Here is a 20159-nt window from a genome sequence, read left to right as displayed (position 1 = left end):
CACTAAACACTTTCCCGCAGTGCATAATAGAATTAGCTTACCTGAATCAACCAAAAAGAACACGTTCCACATATAATTATCTTGTTCTTTTTAGTTAATTAACATAAAAGCTAATTAATCTAATTAAAGTTAGTCCCCCACAGAATTAGCTGTACTAAAAAGAACAAATCCCATATGGAATTAGCTTTACTTTAAAAACTTTATGGCTTTTCCCCCATTTTGAGATACCCAATTTCCCAACAAAACAGTACATATAATTCTTTATCCAAAAGGCACCTTTTGTTTGTCAGTAATCCTCCAGGGTTTTGTTGGTTTTTTTTAAATTCCTTATTGATTTTCTAAACTTCAAAAGTGCAATACACAAATATATATCATATAAGTTAATAAAAGCACATTCAACTTAGAAATATGCATAACCAACCATTTTCTCCCACCCCCTCCCACCCAATGATTATTCAATAAAGCACAGAAACATAGACTATCCCAATAACCTTACCCTATTCAGATTAAAAATATCTTCCCACCCTCCTCCCACCCCAGGTGGACATACTCAAAAGTCAAATTAGGACAGACATAGCCCCCCCACCCTTTCCTGGATGTGTTTGAAAATAAACCAAAACTGACTCATAATCAATAACCTACTATAGTGAGGTAATATATGATGTCAACAGCCCCACAAACCAGCTTAAATAAATTACTGTGCCCCAAACTATCAGCATTCATTTTTTTCATATCTATAGCTGGAGCACAAATTTGCCCACCAGAAAGGAGGCGGTCATAGTTCTTCCAATTTCGGGTTTCCATCTGCATGGCTATCCCGGTCATGACAAGAAAAAGGGTTTCTTGATTTTGCATGATCATAGATTAAAGTACAATTGTCACAGTTTTGACATATTTGAAAATAACACACAACTTGGGTTTAGCTGTAATCTACAGGCTCAGGAATAATGCAGATGATTAACTATCAGGTCATTATTCAACCGGCGATGGCATTTCTTTAATCGCAGACCACTGCCAGTATTTAGATCTGGTCACTGGCACTAAATATCTCGGTCTTCAGTGGTGCCCAAAAGTTAGTCAGGCGTGACCACTATTGAGAAGAGTACTTATCAGTACGGGCTACCTTAAATTGGGTTATTTTACAAGTCATGCTTTTTTTTGTAGATTCTCATTGTACGCAATGAGACCTGAAATAAAACAGCATAATTTGTGACAAAATAATTCATCTTTACAGTAACCCCTGTTGCTAACATCCCCCCACTGCCATACACACATAGATAAATGGCCAAAATTAGAACTTTTATGCAGTCTTACATGCCTGATTAGCGATGTGAACACTGGCACTGGGTATCGCTGAGTTCCTCATGACTCCTCATCACCATCCCCAGAAAGTTTCAATAGTAAACATGGAGGCATACCAGATTTTCTATCGTACTATGCAGCTATGTACCACTGCAAATCAAGGGATGGCCAACTCATCACAATTTAATTGGGCAGGAGCCTGTCCTGTCCAGTTTAATTGTTCTGAATATTGACTTCTATAACACTTCAACACAGGCTCTCTTCACCCATCCCTCAGCAAAAGGCATACCAAGCAAAAAACTATATGACGAACTACTAGCCACCATAGCAGCGAAAATAGACTGCCACCTCTCCAAGCTACTGACCAAGACAACCAACTACAAAACATTCAGGAAAGAACTGAAAACTATACTTTTCAAAAAATATGTCAAATGAGCTAATCAAAAACCTTATAAACCCTCCCCCAAAACCCATCGCTCATGCTAGTCTTCAATTCGTGTAAGCTCACTCTATCTATCAACTCTGTAAGCTCCCTGGGAATGTCCAGACCAACTCTTTTTGTAAACCGCCTTGAACTGAAAGGTATTGGCGGGATAGAAAACACTAATGTAATGTAATAGATATCACTGGAGTAAAGTTTAAGGAAAACATTAATCTTTCAAGAACCTGACACAAACCTCTTCCATGGTGTGGTTACTCATTTTATCAAAGACCTCTTCTGAGTGGTGTTCTATATTCCACTCCATGGGGGTCATTATCCTCCATACAAAGAATGTAACAATCCCAGTGCTCTAATCACAGATAGCAAATCTAAAGAGCAGGGTTCAGCAACCATGGTAACATAGTATATGATAACAGATAAAGACCCAAATGATCCATCCAGTCTGCCCAATCGTATATGCTCTATAAATTAATGATTTAATTTAAATTGTCCTTTTTATTAGATATTTCTGGGCCAGAAACCCAGAGTTCTGCCCAGTAGTGTACTTAGGTTCCACCTACTAGAGTCTTTGTCAAATCTCACTCCAGCCCATCTAAACCATCCCAGCTGTCGAAGTCCTCCCCAGCCCATCCTCAATGAATGGCCATATACAGGACACAGACTGTGCAAGTCTGCCCAGAACTGGCCTTAGTTCTTCCATATATACCATTATTTTCTGATTAGAGATCCTCTGTGTTCATCCCATGCTTTTTTTTTAACTCTGTCACTGTTTTCCTCTCTACCACCTCCCTCTGGAGTGCATTCCAGGCATCAATCACCCTCTCTGTAAAGAAGAATTTCCTAACATTACTCTTGAGTCTACCATCCTTCAACTTCAAATTATGTCCTCTGGTTTTACCATTTTCCTTTCTCTGGAAGAGATTTTTGTTCTATGTTAATACCTTTCATGTATTTGAATGTCTGAATTATATCTCCCCTGTCCCTCCTTTCCTCTAGTCTAGGGTATACATATTCAGGGCTTCCAGTCTCTCCTCATACATGTTTTGGTACAAACCTCCTACCATTTTTGTCGCCTTTCTCTGGACCGCTTCAAGTCTTCTTATGTCCTTTGCTAGATGCAGTCTCCAAAATTGAACACAATACTTCAAGGCTGGGAGCACTGCCTTGGACCCCATAAAACAGCCAGGTGGGCCGGACTCAGCCCGCCGGCCTTGTGTTTTTGACACATATGGTCTAAACGATTTGTTATCAAAATATGATTTAATCAGTCTCCAAAGCATAAAGAAGCATTTTTTTTAGCAATGAATCAACTTGAGTAATCATAGATAAATTCCTATTCAAATAGGCACCTAATATTTTGATGGTGGATAGAATGGGATAAGTGACATAGTGGACTTAAATATACATTAAATAGTACAGCTTACAAAGATGAACCTTTAGGAACTCCTATAAGTAATTTCCTCATACTTTTTTTTTAATGTATGAAAATTTTTATATACATAATACAAAATGCCATATCACAACCAAACAAAATAGTACAGATAATTCCTCATACTTATTTATTATCAATACAGATTTCCTGTTGCCAGGGTCGGATTAAGTTCAACTGATATCCTAAACACATCTCAACAATGGTGCCCCTCGGCCTTTCCACTCAGTGGTATAAATTAATATCTGGATTTTTGAATAAGAAACCAAAAACTGGTCTTCGTGACATTTGGAGCGTCTCAATGGCCACAAATCTGGACTTGGAGGATGAGATGTACGGTGTCTGCATCTATGAGACAAACTTGGTTTTTTTTTTTGTTATATAGAGCAGTTTGGACCCCAGTTCAGTTACAGAAATTAGATAGTTCCAAGTCTAATAGGTGTTGGCACTGTCATCTTGAACCTGGGACTTTAGATCATTTATTATTTTATTGTCCCTTTATACTTCAATTTTGGAGATCCATTTGGGATCAGATAAACATAGAAATGGAAAATTCACTGGCACTTACATATGACACGGTGTTATTTGGCACTATGATGAGAGCTAAAAGCCAAATATCATCTCACAATAATAAACTTCTATTTATTATGACAGAGGTTGCCATTCAGCTTATTTTAAGGAATTGGAAAAACTGGGATAGACTGAACTATACCTTTTGGTGGGAGTCTATATGTTATATTTTTAAGATGGAACGAAGTCTGGCTATACATCAGGGACATTATAAGAAGTTTCTGAAGATGTGGGAGCCATTGACAAAATTTTGCAAAGAGTGATTAGTGATTATGCCCTTTGGTCATACACGTCAAGGGTGTGTGGGTTGGAATGTATTTTTCAATTTTGCAATTTGAATGTATTTTTTGAATATAATTGGGGAGGGGGTGATATATCTATTTGTCATAAATTATAATTGTAAATATATTTAAGTGCTTTTATAGAGTTATATGATTGTATTATATCCTGTACTTAATCATGACTTTAAAATGAATAAAGAAATTAAAAAAAAATAAAAAAAGAACAACTTAACAGAGCTAAGTACTTTCCTGTCATTACAACTTGGAGGAGGCAGGGCTTGTGTCCCGTTCACTCTCTGCTTATAAAATTGATAAGAAAGAAAGTTGCTTCTAAATAAGAATTGTTTTAGAACTGCGCCACAAATTCTTATGTTAGTTTTTGTATTAAGTAGTATTGTACTGTTTATTTGCACCTGGTAGCACGCTCACATACCCGATGATGGTGTGTGGCAGTTAGGGAGTCCTTCCCTTTGTGCTTGATTTAAGCTTTTGAGTGGCGACTTCGTTGCTATTTCTCTTTGCTGATATCCCACACTGAGGGGTTGTGACACCAAAATTATTATTATTTCCTTAGTATTATTATTTATGGTCAAATAATTTGTGGGGCCAGTTGTAATTACAGGGTGGTGTCCGTGTACGCCGGTCAGTGGCACTGCTGCTCATTTTTTGTTCTTTTAAGCTTCTAGTGCAGCAATTGCGACTTTTTTGTTGAATTTTGGGGGGGGTTAACTTACAATAATGACATATGTGAACTAAATAGGAAACTGCTGGGAACACAGCAATAATTAATTAATGCAGAGGTTTTGCAGTTAGCACTTGTAAAGTTTAGCAATTAATACAATAACTACAAAATTTTATTGTGGTTTAGTAAACAGTGCCCATTGGGTACAAGAAACAGAACAGGTTCAGAAATAGTCTATTTGTTAATTATATCAATGGGCACCCTCAAATGTCTACTGAAAATTTTTACATATAGTGCTGTGGTGTTACTTCCTGCCTAGCCTGAAAAGTATTTACTTCCTAGATTGGTGCACACATTGTCAACGAGACTCCTTAACCAACTCACAAATCTTCTGTATTTTATTTATTGGGATTTATTAACTGCCTTTTCATGAAGAGATTTGCCCAAAGTGGTTTACAATACAGGTACTCATGGGTACTTTCCCTATCTGTCCCAGCAGACTTACAATCTAACTGAACCTAGGGCAACGGTGAGTTAAGTGACTTGCCTAGTCACAAGGAGCAGGATGGAATTGAGCTCACAACCTCAGGGTGCTGAGGCAGTAGCTCTTACCACTAAGCCATACTCCCCTCCCTAGTCACCCAAATGCAGACACGCCAAGGGCATCCTGTCAGCATACCATTGGCTATCTAGTGCTCTCCAATTCCCCCCTCACCTAAAGATACAGTTCAAGTACATTAACTTTTATTAACTGCTGTTACCAAACTCAAATGGAGCTATGTGGTCACCATAATGTTGCAGGTCATATTTCAGTTGTTAAATCAATTCTCAAAGCCATTGGTCCTACTCATGATGCAGAAGATCCAGCAAGAACATCTTGGCCCTTCACTTCACCTCCACCACCTTACATTGTTAATAAAATATTTCCCTTCCCCCCAAATTCTGTATGTCGTGCCATATGTTGTGCATGCTAATCGGAAAAAAACTGCAGAGCGGAATGTGCGAAGTGCCGGAATCTTTATTGAAAGTCTATACAAAATTGTAATCCATAAAAATGGCTCTCATATACATGGGGTCCGTACTCCATGTATATGAGGTGCCTTAGATACCTTAGGTGACTTCCTTGGCCTAAATGGAGTGTGCCTAAGGATTTTAACACCTACTAGTACCTAAGAATGCTTAGGCACAGCTAGGCACAATTCTATAAACGGCACCTAGCGGTTGATTGACAATTGTGCCAAACGGCACCTGGGAGTTAAACACCATTAATAGAATCAGGGCCTTAATGTGTATTTGTTGATATAGAATTCATGCGTAGCACACAGTATCCAGCACCTAACTGGGAATTGTTTCTGTACAAGGAATGAATACAGTGGCGTAGGCAAGGGGGTGGGGGCAGTCCGCCCTGGGTGCCATGTTGGTGGGGACACCAGCACCCCTCCTCCTCTCTACCCCCCCCGCCTTTTCCGATTCCTCCCCTCCACACGTGCACCCCCCTACCCCCATACCTCTAATTGGAGTTGTTGTTCGCTGCAGTCAGCAACGTGCTCTTTGTGATCCCATCGGCTCTCCCGCTGACATCACTTACAGTTGCCGCACATAGGAAATTACATCAGAGGGAGAGCCTGCGGGGTCGAGAGGAGCACGTTGTTGACCACCGCAAGCAGCAACTTCAACTAGAGGTATGGGGAAGGGAAGGGGGGGCAGGCATGATTGGGGAAGGAGCGGGGGCGCACATGGCAGGTGGGATCGGGGACGGAGCAGAGGGTGGGGGAGGGGCGCCTCTCACCCTCGCTATGCCACTGAATGAAAACAGCCTTTTTCCCTTGCTGACTTTCTCCTCTCTGTTCTATGTGGCCAAGCAGATAGCCAGACCCTTAAACTCTTTTCCTTCCTTATCTGTGTTGAGCCAGACTCCTTTCAGTAACTGATCTGGTTTCTGCCTAATGTGAAAGAACCCCTTCATGAGTGATGGTGCTTTCCTTTATTGAAAAGATGTTGCAAACTGATCAATTTTCCTCTTCTCAGTTGATTTCATAGGTGGCTTTGACTCTTATGGCTACCAGGGTCCTCAGAAGACATCTCATTTACAGCTGCAGCCGATGTATATGTAAGTATTTCACCTCTCATATATACTGTGGTGGGATGGAAAGCAAAAGGTCATTAACTCTAAAGATGATGCAAATTACAAATTGTGAATCTATAACTCTATGTTTGACTTTCTCTAGATAGGTGTCAGTGCTCTTAGCTTTTCAAATGATGTTATATTTTTTGTAAGCCCTGGTTTTAATTTGCCACCTTAAAGATTTTTTTTTTTGTAATGCATTTGTATGTCTGATATACTTTGAAAATCCTCCTACCTATTTTCTTTTTTTTTAAGTTCAATCAGTTTTATTGAATTTTGTAAACAATACAAAAACACAAAACAGATAACTACAAATATGCATTGCAGTAAAACAGACAGTGAACATTAAGACGTGCATGGGAATGATATTAAAGATACCGTATTTTCGCGGATATAATGCGCACCCGTGTAAAACGCGCACACGGGTATAGCGCGCAGAAATCACGATGATATGTACAAAAACTTTTGTATACCGCGCTCACGGGTATACCGCGCATGATGCCCGACGCTCCTTTTGCCCGCCCTGACTTTCCGTGCGCTGTCCCGACTCTCCGTTCACCCCCCCTGACTTCCGTGCACTGCCCTGACTCCGTGCGCTGTCCCGACTCTCCGTTCACCCCCCCTGACTTTCCGTGCACTGTCCCCCCTTGAAGTCCTGTCCCCCCTTGAAGGTCTGTCCCCATCCTGAAAGCCTGATGCCCTCCCCCGACGTCCGATACATCCCCCCCCCCGGCAGGACCACTCGCACCCCCACCCCGAAGGACCGCCGACTCCCCAACAATATCGGGCCAGAAGGGAGCCCAAACCCTCCTGGCCACGGCGACCCCCTAACCCCACCCCGCACTACATTACGGGCAGGAGGGATCCCAGGCCCTCCTGCCCTCGACGCAAACCCCCTCCCCCCAACGTCCGCCCCCCCCCAAGAACCTCCGCCCGTCCCCCAGCCGACCCGCGACCCCCCTGGCCGACCCCCACGACACCCCCACCCGCCTTCCCCGTACCTTTGTGTAGTTGGGCCAGAAGGGAGCCCAAACCCTCCTGGCCACGGCGACCCCCTAACCCCACCCCGCACTACATTACGGGCAGGAGGGATCCCAGGCCCTCCTGCCCTCGACGCAAACCCCCCTCCCCCCCCAACGACCGCCCCCCCCAAGAACCTCCGACCACCCCCCCAGCCGACCCGCGACCCCCCTGGCCGACCCCCACGACCCCCCCACCCCCCTTCCCCGTACCTTTGGTAGTTGGCCGGACAGACGGGAGCCAAACCCGCCTGTCCGGCAGGCAGCCAACGAAGGAATGAGGCCGGATTGGCCCATCCGTCCTAAAGCTCCGCCTACTGGTGGGGCCTAAGGCACGTGGGCCAATCAGAATAGGCCCTGGAGCCTTAGGTCCCACCTGGGGGCGCGGCCTGAGGCACATGGTCGGGTTGGGCCCATGTGCCTCAGGCCGCGCCCCCAGGTGGGACCTAAGGCTCCAAGGCCTATTCTGATTGGCCCACGCGCCTTAGGCCCCACCAGTAGGCGGAGCTTTAGGACGGATGGGCCAATCCGGCCTCATTCCTTCGTTGGCTGCCTGCTGGACAGGCGGGTTTGGCTCCCGTCTGTCCGGCCAACTACCAAAGGTACGGGGAAGGGGGGTGGGGGGTCGTGGGGGTCGCCAGGGGGGTCGCGGGTCAGCTGGGGGGGCGGTCGGAGGTTCTTGGGGGGGGCGGTCATTGGGGGGAGGGGTGTTTGCGTCGAGGGCAGGAGGGCCTGGGATCTCTCCTGCCCGTAATGTAGTGCGGGGTGGGGTTAGGGGGTCGCCGTGGCCAGGAGGGTTTGGGCTCCCTTCTGGCCCGATATTGTCGGGAAGTCGGCGGTCCTTCGGGGTGGGGGTGCGAGTGGTCCTGCCGGGGGGGGGATGTATCGGACGTCGGGGAGTCGGCCGGGCAAGAGGGCTTGGGCTCCCTCTTGCTCCGATCGTGGATGCGGGTGCGGGTGGGAGCGCGTGCGAGCGGTCGTTCGGGGTGGGGGTGCGAGCGGTCCTGCTGGGGGGGTGAATCGGGCGTCGGGCAGGGTGGGAACTATGTTTAAAAACTTTTGTATACCGCGCTCACGCATATAACGCGCGAGGGGTATGCGCGGTACGTAAAAACGCGTATAACGCGTGCGTTATATCCGCGAAAATACGGTAAATAAAGACCAAGATGTAATCATTGTATTATACCAAATACATAGTAACCACTCTGGCATCTATAAAAGAAAGTATTATGATTTACAATAAGTCAAAACAGGACTCCACATTTTGTTGTAGGTGTACTTAGAATTAGTCTTTTCCGCAGCTAACGACTCATATTTGGAAAAGAGACACAGTATTCCACCAAGAATTACAATGCAACACAGAGAAGTTCTTCCAACTGGATAAAATGGTTTTGATTGCTATAAGAATCAAACATTTAAGCAATCTAGCTTCATATTTATCTGGTTGACAGTTTTTCAAAGCACTAGCACCATAAATGACAATAGCAAGTGACAAATCCTCACTCAAATGCAAAATCTTACTGTTGATAGACCATACATCTGTCCAGAACGGCACCAATTGAGTACATGTATAGATCATGTGGTCTAGTGTACCTACAGCAGCCATGCAAGACCAACATTTATTAGAGATAGTAGGATCAATCTTAGAGAGTTTTGAAGGTGACCAATAGGCTCTGTGATATAAAAATAGTATAGTATGCCAAATGGCGGTTGATTTTAGGGCCTTAAATGATGTGAGCCAATTCTCAGACCAATTAAACTGCTCTGTTGGAACTGAAGTATCATGAGCCCATATGTCATATAACACCGTAGGTGGAGTATAGATATTTTTGTGTAATAATTTGTACCAGGCCGACGCCTGTCCAGTTGCAGAGTTAATAGTTGCAGCCCATTGTATTAAAGTAGGTAAATCAGTAGTTAGTTTAAACTTCTTAAGATAAGACGTTAAGCAGTGTTTTAATTGAAGCCACTTGTAGTGATGGGTTTGTTCTAGTTCATAAAACTTGACAAGTGTTGCAAAGTCCTCCTACCTATTTTCTAACTTCTTCGTTGTTTTCATTCCTCCCTGAGATTTAAATACTGTGTCAGCATTGACTTTATATGCATTTATAAATTTATACCTGGATATTCAGTATCAGACAGTACCCAGAGGCCAGTACTAAATTCTTAGTATAATGTGGTCAAAAGACATTATCAAGGCCATTACCTGAATAAACTATCCAAAAAGTGGCCTTAGCGTAACCGTTCGATGGATCTTTCCTGCACCCTAAGGCCATTTTTACTGCAGATGTAAAATGGCTGACTTCCTAGATTTTGTATGCATGGTAATGTGCTAATGTTGCTACTATGTGTGCACTTATTACCATCCATTTTGTAGACTGTTAAGTGCCTATATCGGTGCTGGTCTAAGTGCCTAACATACCACCCCTTTTATCAAGCTGTGCTAGAAGTTTTTAGCACGGTAAAGGCTCTGACGCTCATAGAATTCCTATTGGCATCAGAGCGCTTACCTCGCCAGTCCGTGCTAAAAAACCTCTAGTGCAGCTTGATAAAAGGGGGTTTAATTATTTAAAAAGCTTAATCAGCACCAAAAACAAGTAATTAGCACTTTATAATTGGCTTAAATTTAAATGAATTGGATGGTAAGCGCCTAACTCGGAAGACGCCTACCATTTTCAGGTAGGCATCTAGCCCAAGGCACCTACCAGAAAGTAGACATGGTAAGGGCAGATCGTGAGTTAATCTTGGGTATGTTTTGCCTGTAGGTGCCTATGGTGCCTGTAGGTGCCTGTAGGCGCTACTAGGCATGATTATATAAACAGCGCCTGACTGAAGATTGACAGGCACTATGGACTGCGTTCCTTGGTTCCTGTGTCCTAATTGCTGTGTATAGAATTGAGACTTAAGGACTCACACTGTATTCCTGCGCTAACCAGTTAGCATGCAGTAATGTAGTTGTACTGTGTAGTACAAGAACACCTACTCTCTGCTCCTGATACACCCCCGTGGCATAGTAAGGGGGGCGGGGGGCAGACCACCCTAGTAAGGGGGCGGGGGTAGACCACCCCAGGCGCTGTCATGGTGGAGGCACCGGTACCTATTGGCCCTCACACACACACCACTCTCACACCCTCCCTTTCCCTGCGCAAGCAACTTTTCCAGACTGCTGCTCATGCTGGCCTGGCTGCCCTCTGAAATCACTTCCGGGTCACAGAGTCAGAAAGTGACATCAGAGGGAAAGCAAACGCCAGCATGAGCAGCAGGCCAGAGAAGCTGCTCATGATGGCGATGATTTAAAGAGCTGCTGGGGGGAAGGGAGGATGCAAGTGGGGGAGCACAGAAAGAGCAGGAGACAGAGAGGATGATGCAGGGGGTGCCGCCGCCCCAGGCGCCACCTAACCTCGCTATGCCACTGGACACCCCCCTCAAAAATATGTAATTTAGTATGCAGTTAGCTCACACTGATTTAGCATTTACTACAGGACACCTAAGCGTGTTGTATGGTATATCATTTTTTTTTTTTTAAGTTCAATATATTTATTAGATTTATAACAATAGTGAATAAAAATACATATACTGTTAAGCTGTGTTAGGTATGCGTTAGTGCCTATTGCAGCTTAGTAAAAAGGCCCCATAGTTTTTCAATACCAACATTAAATATCAGTGATAACCAGATTATTTCCGGTTCTGCTTTACCTAGATCCCCAGACCATTACTGAAAATCACTGGTTGGGCCTGGTGAGCACCAATGTTCTTTTCAATATTTGCTGGCCCATATGCACAAGTTTTCAGCCTCAACTTGATGCATGCGGTATAGCCTATGTTCCCAATAAAGAAAAACAGCAAAAAATGTTGTGCCCTCCATTTCTCACCCACACACATACATGGCTTAGAGAGATCATTGGTGATCATTAGATATCCAGATAACATGTGCTGGTACTGGGATAACTACCACCACTCAGTGGTGCAGAACGGGTACAAGTGGATCAATTTTTTTACTGCATCAAGATTTACAAAGACTAGGGAACACTCAATGAAGTTAGAGTAATACTTTTAAAACCAATAGGAGGAAATATTTTTTCACTCAGCGAATAGTTAAGCTCTAGAATGCATTGCCAGAAGATGTGGTAACAGCAGTTAATGTAGCTGATTTTAAAAAAGGTTTGGACAGGTTTCTGGAGAAAAAATCCATAATCTGCTGTTGAGACAGACATTGGATGGTGGCATGGAATGCTGCTACTGTTTGGGTTTTTGCCAGGTACTTGTGACTTGGATTGGCCTCCATGAAGATGGGATACTGTGATAGATGTACTATTGGCCTGAACCTGTAAGGCTATTCTTCTGTTCTTATGGATTTTGTAGACTTCAATCATATCTCCCCTCAGCCATCTCTTTTCCAAGTTGAAGAGCCCGAATCCTTTTACAAGAGGAATCCCATCCCCTTTATCATCTTAGTTGATCTTCTTTGAGCTTTTTCTAGTTCCATTATATCTTTCTTGAGATAAGGCAACCAAAATTGAATGTAATACTCCAGGAGAGGTCGCGCCATGGAGCGATACAGAGGCATTATAATATCTTTAGTCTTTAATAATTCCTAGCATCTTGTGTGCTTTTTTGGCTGCTGCCACACATTGGGCGGAAGGTTTCATCGTATTGACAAGGTGGATTCGAGCATCTGATAACTATGATTTGGGTTATTCTTCCCAATGTGCATCACTTTGCATTTGTCCACATTAAATTTCATCTACCATTTGGACGCCCAGTCTTCCAGTTTCCTGCCTGCAATTTTTCACAATCTGCATGCATTTTAACAACTTTGAACAGTTTAGTGTCATCTGCAGATTTAATCACCTCACTCATCATTTCAATTTCAAAATAATTTACTTACATGGAGGGGCATAATAAAAAAATATGTCTAAGTCAGTTGTGGGCCTAAGTCGCTAGTCGACCAAAGGTGGACATGTCAAAAGTCCATTCTTTAAAAATACGTCTAAAATATTTCTTTTTTCGAGAATCGTCTACTTCTACGTCCAGCCATTTGATCGTCGTCTATCTTTATACTCCATTCTCATCCAAAAATTCGTCCAAGTCAAAAACGCCTAGAACAAAACCTTTTGGATGTGGACGGGGTCAGCAAAGTAATGGACTGGACACCCAGACATGGCAACAGAGTAGCGGAGCACCTTACAGGGGGCTGCTGCAAACTTCGCAAAAAGGGTACCACATAAACATCTCACCACAACTCCCTTATAGGTCATGGTGAGCCCCCCCAAAACCTACTAGACCTACATGTCTACCATCCCAATAGCCCTTATGGCTGCAGGTGTCACCTATATGGCAGGACAATAGGGTTTTGGGAGGTTTTGGAGGGTGCACATGTTTCATCATGAATGCAGTGGTTAGAGTGGCTTATGGGCCTGGGTCCTCCTCTCTATGGTTCACTATCTCACCTCCCAGACTACTTAAGCCACCTCTGTGCAGCTCTACTAGGCTTTCCTATGCCAGGTGCTGATGTTCTGGACACAGGTATGTATGTTTTTATTCCAATTTTTATGGTATTGGAGGTGAGTGGGTCAGTGATCACTGGGGGAGTGTGTGGGGGTCTGTGGTCACTTTGGATACCTTCTGGGCACTTAGACCTGTTTTTAGATAGCCTAAGTCACTACGTACAAGTTCCGTCTCGTTACACTTTTGGTTATACATGCAGTACGACTAAGTCTAGGTCATTACTCCTGCCCAAAGATGATCAGACTACCAGGAATGCTGGTAGGACTCACAAGGCGCTGGCCCTTTGGGCTTCAGCCCAGGCATATCGAGCTGCAGCTTTGAGGCCTAAGGCACCAAGGCTGCTGGAATAATGCTGCTTGTGAGGTAGCTGACAAGCAGCGTTATTCATTTACCATGGTAGTCAGCAGGTTGCCTGCATGTTAACTATAAGACGTAGCCCCTTAAGGAGCAAATTATATACGAACCGCTTTTAAGAAGTGATCCCCTCTCCTGATGTTATACCCTCCCCCCATCTTCCCTCCCTTTGAAATTGTTTTCTTTTTACCGATATATTTATCAACTTTCCTTTTCCCCTTCATCCTCAAGCTCATGTTTGTACTTGTAATCTGTCCAATTAATTTTTACACTTCTCCCCCCCCTTTTTTTTTAAATAATAATTTACTTTTAACCTTTCATTTTTAACATTGTAAACCGGCCAGGTGTCCGTCGATGGTCGGTATATTAAAACTTAATAAACTTGAAACTTGACTCCTGTGATAAATCAAATGCAGTAAATGATTGCCTTTTATTGCACCATGATAACTTCCCCCCCCCTCTCATTTCAGAGAACCTACTTTGAACGCATAGTTTTAGTTATAAGGTCTCTGTTTTCAAAAGCCTTGCTGCTTGCAAAGAATGAGTGAAACACTTTGACCTTTTGCAATAAGCGGAATATCACATGCACAATCAGCATAAACATAAACCCTGGCATAGAGAGGGTAGGAGTCGCCCGGGGCAGTGGTGCACCCATTCACCCTCTTCTCCACTCTCCCTCCACTCCTTCCCACCCACTGCCGCGCAAGTGCCCCTTCCCTTCCCCCATACCTGTTTAGCTTTCCCGGTGCGAGCAGTATCTCCAACGTGCTGCCCGCACCAGTGTTGGCTCTCCCTCTGATGTCACTTCCTAGTCATGGGACTCAGAAGTAACGTCGGAGTGCTGAGGCTGCTGTAAGCAGAAGGTTGGAACTGCTGCTTTTGCCAGCGAAGAGCTAGAGGTACAGTGGGGGGGGGGAGTGAGAGGAGGGGAGGGAGTGAGTGAGAGGAGGCAAGGGGGAGTGAGAGGAGGCAAGGGGGAGTGAGAGGAGGTGAGGGAGGGAGGAAGTGAGGAGGGGAGGGAGGAGTGAGAGGAGGCGAGGGGGAGTGAGAGGAGGGGAGGGAGGAGTGAGAGGAGGGGAGGGGGTAAGAGAAGGAGGGAGGAGTGAGAGGAGGAGAGGTACTGTGCCCCCAACTAGATGGCACCTGGGCCGGTCTACCCCCCCTCCCCCCACACACACACACACACACTATGTGACTAGTTATGGCATTGGTTCCCAACCCTGTCCTGGAGGACCACCAGCCAGTCAGGTTTCAGGATAGCTTTATTGAATATGCATGAGAGAGATTTGTATGTAATGGAGTGACAGGTATACAAATCTGTTCCATGCATATTCATTAAGGCTATCTTGAAAAACCTGACTGACTGGTGGTCCTCCAGGACAGGTTTGGGAGCCACTGGGTTATAGGACTGAAATAATAAACAAGGACAATGAAACTGTATACTAAAATGGATGGTGATTCTGAAAATAGGTCTATACAAGCACATTGAAGGTGAAAATGACCATTCTCCAGTTCAGACAAATCTACCTTAATATCCTAACCAGGTGATACATCTGATATAACAACAATTACAAACTTCACCACTGGCAACAGTAGAGAAAGGTAGAGATTTCATGGACAAGCCACAGAAGTTTTCAATGTGCCATATCTTCTTTTAGCCTCACTGAATTTTTCCTGCATTTCTGTTTATCGTGCCTGTGTTGGCAGATCCACATGTCCTGCTTCTGAAACTACCCCTAGGTTTCTCTCAATTTCTATGCCTGTGAAGTGGGAATGCCTCTTCTGATGCAAGAATAGCATAACTAGAAATTGTAAAAATGCAAGACATTTGATAATGGCCATTTTTCTTTTTTTTTTAATTCTTTATTTAATAATTTTTTATAATACAGCAATCTCACTTAAAGCAAATAATCAGCAATGAATGTGATTCACAATCTTATTAAACTAATAGAAATAATGCAAATTATCCATCCTACTATTAAAGAAATCCTACTTCACTGCAGCACATAATCGCCATTGAATATGATTCACAGTCTTTATATATTAATAAAAATAATGCAACTTATCCCCTACCTTATCCCCTACATCAAACCTATCCCCTACCTCCATCCCCCCCTCCCCTCCCAGGAGACCTGGATCCCCAATCTATCAAAATAAGACAATATATTATTTCGTTAGATTTCTTTTTCTATTTGAATATAGCTCTATTTGAATATAACTCTCCATATATCATTAAACTTTGCTCATTGATTTGTTAATAGGGCCGATAATCTATATTTCTCACAAACTATTTCCAGACGTTCCCTCATGTCTCTTAATGTAGGTACATCCTGCATGCGGCATTGCTGAGCCAATGTTAGTCTAGCAGCTATAAATGCCAAGTCCAAAAGTTTAAATTGAGAGGATGTTAAACCTTCTGTTTTTATTCCAAATAGTGCCCTTTCGGTATTCAGTTTAAGTGGAGTTTGAATTAATCTGCTCACATAACCAAATACTTGTTCCCGGAACCTCTGTACCCTCTGACATTTCCACCACATATGAAAGAATGTAGATAATGGCCATTTTTCAACTCTCAAAAACTCATGTGCAATGCATTTTTCTACTTTGGGAGACATGGAAGCGAGAGGATTGCCTGGATGACTTACCTCATGCGTTGAAGATAACTGGTTGTATCAAGCAAATTTGATCAGAAGTGGATGAGTGGATGCCACTGCTGCCGTAAGAACTGACCAGCATTTACATGGAAAATTAACCTTATCAGCATTTCCAGAATCTGTGAATTATGCATCAGACATCATGTTAAATTTATTTCTTACAGCTGAACCATTCTGAACTCCACTGCAATTTTAGTCGTCTATGAAGTTAACAAGCTTTGAAAGCTGTCATACACTGTCTAGGAAAGCCACTGAATGAAATCTGTTCAGCCAGGGGCAACCATCTTTGCACTATGCTCATTTCTAACTTACTGCTCATAATCATTTTGAGGCATTAGGAGGCTTCCTCTCTGGAATCATTCACTTAGGTTAATAGAATGAAATTAAATATTTTCAAGTAATATTACCAATCCTTTTTTTTTTTACTTCATTTTTTTTATTGGAGAGCAAAAATTGGTATGGTTACAAATGAACTTACAAAGGAATGCAAAATGGTTTTAAGAATCACTTTTATGAGGGGGGTGCTGACAGGTTCTCAGTCCAACCAACGAATTTCCTAAATTCTGAGCGTTATTTTGCCACTGTAGCTGAGAAGAGTGTTATCTTATTTCGTTAAGTGCCAATTTGCAGAAACGAAATTCTCTGCTTTCTGACATTGTTTCAGATCATTGCTTGAACCATATCCAAGTCATTCTCTTCGTGGTTGTGCTGAGAACTTTCCAGCACCTCCCTTCCTACCTCCCCCCGCCAATGAAAAGTTTGAAGGTGGGCTGGTGAGGATGGATGTCATTGAAACACATTACTAGTCGGCACTGTCAAGGTTTTATATGGGCAGTTATTTGGTGGTTCTCCTACAGCTCATTAGCATCTAAAGTGGCCCCAACTTAAAAATTAGAGAAGACTATTGACTTAGGCAGTTGGAACTGAACTGAGCTGGTGAATTTAAGGTCTCTATAGTTATACTGTACTACATTTCATATTAATGGAACGTTCTAAAAAGTTCTTGAAGTTATTCTAAGTGGTCCTTTTAGGTAGGCCTATGGCCAAAATTAGCTCAGCAGGCACCTACCACCTGCAAAAAAGGTAAATTTCAAAATATCAACATCATGATCATAAAAGCAGAGTTTGAGGGGAATGATAGCCATTTTCTATACTTTTAAAGCAAAGGCAATTAAGAAAGAATACTTATTACCTCAGTTAGTCTTCATGGGTTTTTAAAAAAAACCTCCACTTTGTCACCTATTAAATAGTCCAAAAGAAACTACAATGTTCCACTTATAAGTCCCAGGATATCAGCCGTTTATCTTTGCTGAGGGATTCCTTGCCATCAGCTGACTGCAGCAAGGGAATCCCTGATCAGCTGAGCCAGCAGGACTTCCCAAAGCCATACTTCGGAGAGTCCTGCCGGCTCAGCTTATTGGGGGGAAATACTCCTGCCGCGATCAACTGAGCCGGCTGCAGCAGAGGGCCTCCAATATGTACCCCTGAAATCAGCAGAAGGGATGCCCACTCCATCCTGCTGCTGATCCTCCTGAACCCCCAACACCCCCCCCCCAATTGTAGCCTGGCAGTAGGGATGCCCACTTACTCCTGCTGCTGACCCCCTGACCCCTCCCCAATGAATAATGGCAAGAGGGATGCCCACACTCTCCTGCCACTGACCCTTTGATCCCCCGACCGCCTCCCCCCAATTGTAACCTGGCAGGAAGGATGCTCACTCCCTCCTGCCAACATCCCCCTACTGCTGACACTCCTGAACCTCAACACCCCGATATCCCAAGCCCACCCCATACCTTTTTGAAGAAAGTCCAGCAGGAGGAATGCCTACTCCCTCCTGGCCAGAGTGATGCCTGCTCCCTCCTGCCATCAGGCATGCTTCTTCAAAATGAAATCATAGGCTACACCCATTGCATCCCAATCAGTGCCTTAGGCCCCTCCCCAATGCAACCCAGGATGCACCGGGAAGGGGAAGGCCCACCATTTTGAAGAGACGGGCCTGCCGGTTGGAGGAAGTAGGCATCCCTCCGGTCAGACTTTCTTCAAAAATATATGGCAGGTGGAGGGGGATTGTTGAGGTTTGGGAGGGTGTCAGGGTAGTGTTGAGGGTCGGGAGGGTGTTGAGGTTCAAGGGGTATCAATGGTTGGGATTTGTCGTGGGTTCGGGGGTGTCGGCTGGAGGGAGTGTGCATCCCTCCTGTCGGGCTACAATTAGGGGGGGTTCAGGGGCTTGAAGTGGCAGGAGGGAGTAGGCATCCCTTCTGCTGGGCTTCATTTTGGGGGGTGTTGGGTTTGGGAGGGTTGGTGGCAGGAGGGAGTGGGCATCCCTCCTATTGATTTGGGGGGTAGACGTTGGAGTATCCTCTGCCTCAGCTGGTTCTGCTGATCGTGGCAGGGGTATCTCCGCCCACAAATTAGTTGAGCCGGCAGGACTCTCCATAGCACGGCTTCAGGAAATCCTGCCGACTCAGCTGATTGGGGATTCCCTTGCCATGATCAGCTCAGCCAGCCACATCTACATTTCAGGCATCTGTTGCAGCCCTAGGGAGACACCTAGGGCTGCTTAAACTTGCCCAAAGCCACTTCTGGGTGGATCTATGCCCATGCCAGCCTTGGTCAAATTTAAGTGTCCCTACCCATCTCTCTAGACCCGTGACAAATGCCTACAGTGTAGGCGTCCTGCCTCGGGGATTTTTTTTCTAAACACTGCCAGATGGTGATAGGATGCCTACCGCTGCCTACATCAGGATGCCCATTTATACAATCAGCCCCTAGGTGTTGAATAGATCTGTGTATGAATATTAGAGTGGAACTGATTCTTTCCTTGAAGGCTGATATTCTAGGACTTATAAGTAGAACATTGCAGTTTCTTTTGGACTATAATATGTGACTAAGTGGAAGGGTGTTTTTTTAAACTCATGAAGACTAACAGAGGTTTTTTTTTCTCCACTTTGCTATTTTTGCATGAGTTTTGACTTTCTTTCCCTGTTGGCTAGGCTTGGGAGAGAGAAAGAAAGAAAGATAGACAGACAGGGAGCCAGGGAGTAAATATATAGAGTATGTGTGGTTAATTATTCAGTGATTTATCATACTCTATTATAAATTTTGGGAGCACATTCACCCAAATGAAAAGGCAAAACTTGTACAACAGTTACAGAGACACATCTGACACAGGGGGAACCTTGGAAACTTAGGGCTCCTTTTATAAGGTGCGTTAAGGCCATAACGCTCGGAATAGCGCACGCTAAAATGCCAAGCGCACTAGCCGCTACTGTCTCCTCTTGAGCAGGCGGTAGTTTTTTGGCTAGCGCGCGCTAATTCGGTGCGTGCGCTAAAAACGCTAGCGCACCTTCTTAAAAGGAGCTCATAGGAAAAGCTGGGTTAGTGAGTTGGAGTTTTCTTCATATATCAGCAAAGAGCGGTTGCTATATTAATATGCAAGAGGCTTGCCTTTAAATCTCACAAGGTATTTTATGACCCTTAGTGATTTGTTATGATGACTGATGCCTTGCAAAGTAAAAAAGAAAATATTGTTATATATTTATGCCCCAAATGAATACAAACATAAATTATTTACTATGATAGCAGTAAAAATTGCTGAGCATTGTAACTATATACCCATAGTAATGGAGGATGGCAACCTGTTGGTGGATGCAAAGCCAGCTAGACCTATCCAGAAGGACAATGATATGAAAGAAGTGAATTGTATTATGCCAGAATTAGATTTGATAGGTAATAAAGGACCCTTTCCCCAACAGATTCAGACTTTACTTATCACGCCAATGCTCACAAATTC

General features: G+C 43.9%; 1 protein-coding gene across 2 annotated transcripts in view; it reads left to right on the top strand.

The window, feature by feature from the left end:
- NKAIN2 (sodium/potassium transporting ATPase interacting 2) overlaps positions 1-20159 on the top strand; it is a 1107699-nt gene that overhangs the window by 1062121 nt on the left and 25419 nt on the right. For both annotated transcript variants that reach the window (XM_033938936.1, XM_033938937.1), the window contains exon 6: positions 6735-6816. In XM_033938936.1, the coding sequence (XP_033794827.1) occupies positions 6735-6816 (82 nt within the window). The remainder of the gene's footprint in view (positions 1-6734; positions 6817-20159) is intronic.

Source organism: Geotrypetes seraphini, chromosome 3 (genome assembly GCF_902459505.1).
Source record: "Geotrypetes seraphini chromosome 3, aGeoSer1.1, whole genome shotgun sequence".
Taxonomy (NCBI): Eukaryota; Metazoa; Chordata; class Amphibia; order Gymnophiona; family Dermophiidae; genus Geotrypetes; species Geotrypetes seraphini.
The sequence above is the reverse complement of the archived record's forward strand: the minus strand, read 5'-3'. Positions and strand labels throughout refer to the sequence as shown.